Source organism: Syzygium oleosum, unplaced genomic scaffold (assembly GCF_021117445.2).
Source record: "Syzygium oleosum isolate NSW1041296 unplaced genomic scaffold, Sole_v2.1 Sole_v2.10, whole genome shotgun sequence".
Lineage (NCBI taxonomy): Eukaryota > Viridiplantae > Streptophyta > Magnoliopsida > Myrtales > Myrtaceae > Syzygium > Syzygium oleosum.
Window position 1 is genome coordinate 3,449,116 of NW_026607494.1, and position 6,475 is coordinate 3,455,590.

General features: G+C 44.2%; 1 protein-coding gene across 1 annotated transcript; it reads right to left on the bottom strand.

The window, feature by feature from the left end:
- Positions 1-4,180: 4,180 nt before the first annotated feature.
- Positions 4,181-6,250, bottom strand: LOC115678568 (3,9-dihydroxypterocarpan 6A-monooxygenase). The gene is made up of 2 exons (XM_030601967.2): positions 5,236-6,250; positions 4,181-4,951 (listed from the first exon to the last, which is right to left on the bottom strand). Exons 1-2 carry the CDS (start codon positions 6,196-6,198, stop codon positions 4,301-4,303), a joined length of 1,614 nt encoding a protein of 537 aa, XP_030457827.2. The 5' UTR covers positions 6,199-6,250; the 3' UTR covers positions 4,181-4,300.
- Positions 6,251-6,475: the final 225 nt, after the last annotated feature.

Consider the following 6,475-nt stretch of genomic DNA (forward strand, 5'->3'; position numbering starts at 1 on the left):
TTTTCCAGCCAAGGCGAGTTGCGTCACTCGCTCGCCCGCCCGCGTCCGTCCTCACCGCTCACCGCCGCGGTCCAACACGCCAACCACCACCCTTCTCGGCCTCACTTTCTGTCCGAGCAGCCCTCACCAGCCGCACCCCAGCAGCCGTCGCCGGTTCGCCCAAGCCGAGCGCGTGTTGCACCTCTCGCCGGATCCGCCTCCGCCACTTGCCGGGGCTGTCCAGCCGCCTAGCCGCCACCAGCAGCAGCCATTTCACGCCGGGAATAGCTCCCGAGCTGCCTTCGGCCAGCCACAACAGCCCGCTCCTTTGCCGCGCTCGTTCGCCGCCGTCCGCCGAAGATGACGACGGGGACGACGCCCCGGAAGAGAAGGAGAGCGAGGAAGAAGAGGTCAATCCAGGTGAGTGCTCTCTCTCTCTCCCCTCTCCCCCTCGGACAGATCTGCGCTTTGGTCGCTGCTCTTCTTCGAGTTGGGTCTTCAAGATGTCCGAGCAGCGGGTGGCAGAGGGCGTCGATTTGTGATGAGCGGGGTGAGGAGACGAGCGATTGGACGAGCGACGAGCTGCATTGGGCAAGCAGCGTTGGCGTCGGGCGGCCACGCCGCGAGCAGCTGCTGGGGGGGAGTGGACGGGGAGCAGCGTCGGCGGTTAGTGGCGGTGGGTCTGCGGGAATGGACGGCAAATGGACGAGCGGCGAGCTGAAGGAGACGGCAGGCAGCGTCGACCGACCCGCAAGCAGTGGCTGGGTGGACCGGCCGACCACGCCACGAGCAGTGGCAGGGGCAGTGGTGGGTGGCCACGCCGCGAGCAGAGGCTGGGCTGGGGGCGGCCACGCTACTACAAAATTCGTCGCTAATTTTGCTTAACCCTAGGATGTTTTAGCAGGTACTTTAAAGTGTTCAAGATTATTTATTTTCTCATTATGTGTACCGTAAAGAAAAATATTTACGTTATTCTTGTGGAAAATGTTGATGAATGTATTTCATTTTCATATCATTATAATATTTTGAAGTTATTAAATGCATGATCAATGTTAAATATAAATAAATTCGTTCCGGAACAATGTTCATGGCAAAAGTCAAAATATTTCGTGGCAAATTAGCGACGAATTTTGCCACGAATAAGTTCGTTGCAAATTTTTGACCAAAAAATAAAATTTTCGTGCAATTCCGTCGCAATTTAGCGACGAAAATTGTCGCTAAATTTTGCGACGCCGATTAGCGTCGCAAAATTCGTTGCAAATTCGTTTAGCCACGAATTTTGCCAAATTTTTCGTCGCAAATTTCATGGCTAAATCCTTATTTTTTTGTAGTGATTATCCACGTCATCGCCACGTAGGAGAGAGAAAAAAATCCATGTAAATATTTTCCATTAGCCAAGTTGGACGGAGTTAACATAAGGACTTAATTGCACCAATTTGACAAATTTTACTACTTAACTGCATTTTTTGAAAGTTTTAGAACTCAATTGCACTTTTGTGACAAATTTTAGGACTTCCAATGCACTTATCCCTATTTTTTTTAGTTTACTAGGTGTCTTCCTGGACTTTTGAAGCTCCTTTACGAATAGTTTGGCGGACCCCTATTGGGCTCTTATAAGAAAATCTCATAAACCTATAAACCCCTCCTATCCGGATGAGGGGAGTTTCACACTCCCCACCTCTCTATTTTCATGTGGGAATGGTGGCCATTGGGGCAAGCTCCAGTGGTCATCTGAGTAATTTTATTCGTGGTGTAGAAGCCAAGCAAATGCTATCAAGCAGTTCAATGAAATTCTTGAGCCGGATGTTGTTATGGTTGCACAGATGGGAGTAACCGTTGTGTTGACGATGGTGAAGGTCAATAGGATGGTCTATAATGCATTGTCTTAGATGACAATAGTGTTGTCTATTTTGTTGTTAGCTTTTTGTAGGAGTGTTGGAAATCGATGTTGTTCAATACTGAAATGGATAAATGTATGTCAAATTCAGTATTGTGATGTTTCATGAATGACTTGATCGAATCCTGAGAGACAAAAAGATTGACCAGACATAATGGCCAATGACAAAAACAAGTATATCGAAAGGACTCACCGACCAGAATGACAAGTATCCTCAGTCCTTACTCTTTCAACTAAGCATTATTTCAATATGCTATAGAGATAATGACACAAATGTTTCCTAAATTTTGGCCAAATGTGCAAAGTAGTCCCTGAACTTTTAATTTGTTTAATGTAGTATCTGAACTTTAGTCTAATGTTTAATGTGGTCACTGAACTGTTAATTTGTTCGATGTAGTCCCTAAACTTTTGGTACATATTCATTGTAGTCCTTGAACTATATGAAAATGTTCAATGTAGTCCCTAAACTCGAATTAATGGAAGGACTATGTTGAACATTTTAATATAGTTTATGGACTAAATTGAGCATGTATCAAAAGTTCAGGGGCAGTATTGAACAAATTAAAAGTTCAAGGACTACATTGTACATTGGGTTAAAGTTAGAGACCACATTGAACAAATTAAAAGTTCATGGACCACATTGCACATTGGACCAAAGTTTATGGACTGTTTATGTCATTTTCCCTATGTTATGTTTTCGACATTCATTTCGCGTCCAAAATTTAGAACAAAATACCAAACTTGATTATAACACTCTTGAACATTAATAACTTAAAAAGTGACAGAATTTAGATACGTTTTGACTCATTTTTCACATAAAGAAATTCTTCATCCTATTAGACCATGTTTATATAATCTTGACAAGGTAAAAAACAATACAAGCAACGAACATGAATACCAAATTGCGTTTAGATATAAGTCAATCTTTTTCTCTCACCTATTGAATTAACAAGTTGTTATGCATCTTCCACTTGTTAAATGTTTTAAGTAATAAATTGGATTTGGCGACAAAAGAAAATGATTAAAATGACTTGGACCACTAAAGTAAGAATTCACAGTAAGTGTCGTCACAACATACATACTTTTCTAGTTCTTTATAAGTATTTCATCTATAGTTTTTTTTACGATGTTTACTTTGTTTACTACATTTTTTTATCACACTAATTTTCTTTTTAAATTTGATATGAAATTTTTATCCAAGTAACATATGCACATGGAGAATTTAAAGTGGGTTAAATAGGTGGGTACGAGTTTTCATAGGTTGGATTAGATATATATGTGTATTAGTAACAGGCCTAATATCCTAAAAAACCTCAAACTTTAGCTTTTGTCTTTACCTTTTGTCTTATAAAAAACCTCCAATTTTAGGTCTAATCCCAATTCTACCATCAACTTTTTTTGTCTCATAAAAAACCCTTAACTTTCGGTCATATCCCAATTATATCCTAAACTTTTTTTGGTCCTATAAAAAACCCCCAACTTTATGTCTTGTCCCAATTTTACCCTAAAATTTTTACAGTCTCATAAAATACCACAAAATTTTATGTGAGTCACAAATTTGTCCCCATTAACCCTCCATCCAAAATTTCTCTTTGACAACCGAGAGATGAAAAACTCTCAAGCACAAGCTGTTCGAGTGTCCCGAGCGTGACCTCTCCAACCGCAAGAGATCGAAGACTGAGCGCAAAATCACTAAGGGTGATTTTGACGAAGGGTTAATGGAAAGCGGATTTGTGACTCATGTTAAAGTTGACGATCTTTTATGAAACAAAAAAAATTAGAGTGAAATTAAAACTGGTCCTAAAGCTAAGATTTTTTTTTTAGACAAAAAGAATTTAGTGTAGAATTGGTACTCTAAAGTTGAGGGTTTTTATAAGACAAGAACAAGTTTAGGGTAGAATTGGGATTGAACCTAAAGTTGGAGGTTTTTTATTAGACGAAAAAAATTTGAGCGTAGAATTGGGATATAACCTACAGTTGAAGGTTTTCTATGAGACAAGAGGTAAAATTGGGACAAAAGCTAAAGTTGGAGATTTTGGGTCGGGTATGAGCCGGGTTATGCATGAGTCACTAAATTTGTATTGTATATTAATTAATGGGTCAAAATGGATTAAAATGAGTGAATTCAGATTGGACCATTTACAATCCGACTCGCGTGTTCAACCGCCCTACTAACAATGATAAAAAAAAAAGAGGCCCACCGATTGCTTCACCTAACCCATCTCACTCATCAATCACGGTCCCCATTTGTGAAGTCAAATTGTATACACACATCATATAAGCTTCTTTCATAATAACAACATGAATATCATAAAGACAATACTTTCGTCTTTTATCCAAACTACAAGCCACATCAAACATCCTGCTCGAAAGCGGGAAAAGTAACCACACATCTTACTAGTACGACGACAACAAGAAATATATTTACTTCCTAGTCACATGATCCAATGGATTGACATGCACGACGGGGTAACACACCAGCGGTTTAGCCATCTCCGCCGCGAATCCCGGCCCGTGGCTCAGATCGACACCCTCCTCTCCCTCCATCATCTTCCAATCAAAGCACTGGACCAGCGACCCAACCGCCGCGTGCAACACCAGCATCGCGAGCGACGCTCCGGCGCACCCTCGCCGCCCGCTCCCAAACGGCAAGTACTTGAAGTTCTGACCCTTGAACTCCATCTGATGCTCCCCGATTTTCTCGTCCGAGGTCTCCAGGAACCTCTCGGGCACAAACTCGTCAGGGTCGGTCCATATCTCCGGGTCCCTCATGATCGCGAAGACGTTGATTAGGACCCTCGATTTGGCCTCCACGAGGTAACTGTCGACCGAGCAGTCCTCTCCGCACTCCCTGATGATTATGGGCGCGGATGGGTGGAGCCTCAGGGTCTCTCTGATGACGGCTCGAAGGTAGGGCAAGTTTGGGATGTCCGACTCTTTGACTAGCCTAGTCGGCCCAACGACGGAGTTGATCTCGTCCCGCAGCTTCTTGAAGGCTTCCGGACGGTTGATGAGCTCTCCCATGGCCCACTGGATGGCCGCCGATGAGGTATCCGTGCCCGCCATGAAGAGATCCTGTCAATTAGGGGCATGAGAAACGATAGCGTTAACGTTTACATGAACGTCATATACAATGTTCTAAATGTTTAACATCTGAACTGCGCGACTATTATCTAATAACATGTACTTTCGGAGCATAAAAATATTTATTTGCTGTCAAACTTTATGATTAGAAGTAATTAAAAGATACTTGGCTCAAGTGTAATTGGTTTCAGGTCATTGTCATCGTATCAACACCGATGACTTTTTGCCTAATTAATAAAATAAAGAGAGCGTGCACAGAATTAACATGTACTCACCAGGATAAAGGACTTCACGTCCTTTCTAGTTATCTTCAGTTCAGCAGTTGGATCGTTAAGTGTCTCCAACAAGATGTCCATGAGATCCTTCCTGTCAGTAACTGATCCATTGGTCAGCTTCTCTTCATGCTCCTTCATTATCCGCTCGACGATCTGGTCGAATTCCCGCAGTGCCGCCTGAAGCTTCTTCCCGTTCCCGGAAAAATCGAGCCACCTGAGAGGCCCCAGCACATCGCCGACGCTCAGCTTCCCTGCGAGCTCCAAACACGCCTTCACAAGCTCGTTGATCTTGTTCGCGTCGTACGCAGTCCCCGAGCACCGCGTGCTCATCACCATCCGGCAGATCACGTTGTTTGTGAAAGTCGTAAGCTCCTTGCTCAGGTCCGATGTCTTCCCTCCTCTTGCACTCTCGATCACTGACTTGACGAGCCTCTCGACCTCCTCCTCGCGGACATCAAGGAACATTTCGAGCTGAGGGACGGCAAGGAGCCTCGTCATGCACAGCTTCTTCATGAACCGCCAGTAATCGCCGTATGGCGCCATGATGAAGCGCGACCCTCTGTAGATGAAGTGCTCCGAGGACCCGAACTCGGGCCTCGACGAGAAGTTGAGCTCTTGGGTTTTGAACAGCTCCTTCGCGATGGAGGCGCTCGAGGCGACGATGCACGAGGACGCCCCGAGGCGGAGGCGCATGAGCGGGCCATGGTTGCGGGCGAGTCCTTGCAAGGATTTGGGGAGGATGGGGCCGATCAAGTGGAGGTGGCCGAGGAAGGGGAGAGAGAGAGGGCTTGGTGGAGGCGGGGTCTTGGAGCGAGGCTTGAGCTTGAAGCATGCTTTGATGAGGGAGTGGACTAGGAGTGCGGTGAGGAACCAGACGACGAAGAGGAAGTAGTAGAAGACATCATTTGGACTGACCATGGCCATGAGGGATATGAAAGTGAATAGATGAGAGAGAGAGAGCATATGGGGTTTGAAAGAAGAAAGCTTAAGGTGATGCTATATATAATGCATGAGAGTATGCCAGCTGCCATGAAAAATGTGAAATCTCAAGTAGCTTGCTTTTCTTTCGACAGGAGCTATACAATACATATTAACACCAGGTTACAAAGCTGAGACAATGTTGTCATGTTACAGACGAAAATCATCTCTAAAAATTAAGTTCTTCGTCGGCTTGTGACACCACCGTCATGTGTGAATGGTACTCAAAAAGATACTTTTCCGCTAACAAGAAAGCAATTTC

Coding starts and splice junctions, on each gene's coding strand:
- LOC115678568 (XM_030601967.2), bottom strand. CDS start 6,198: ATGCTCTCTCTCTCTCATCTATTCACTTTCATATCCCTCATGGCCATG. Junction 4,952..5,235: donor ACGTGAAGTCCTTTATCCTG/GTGAGTACATGT, acceptor CCTAATTGACAG/GATCTCTTCATGGCGGGCAC.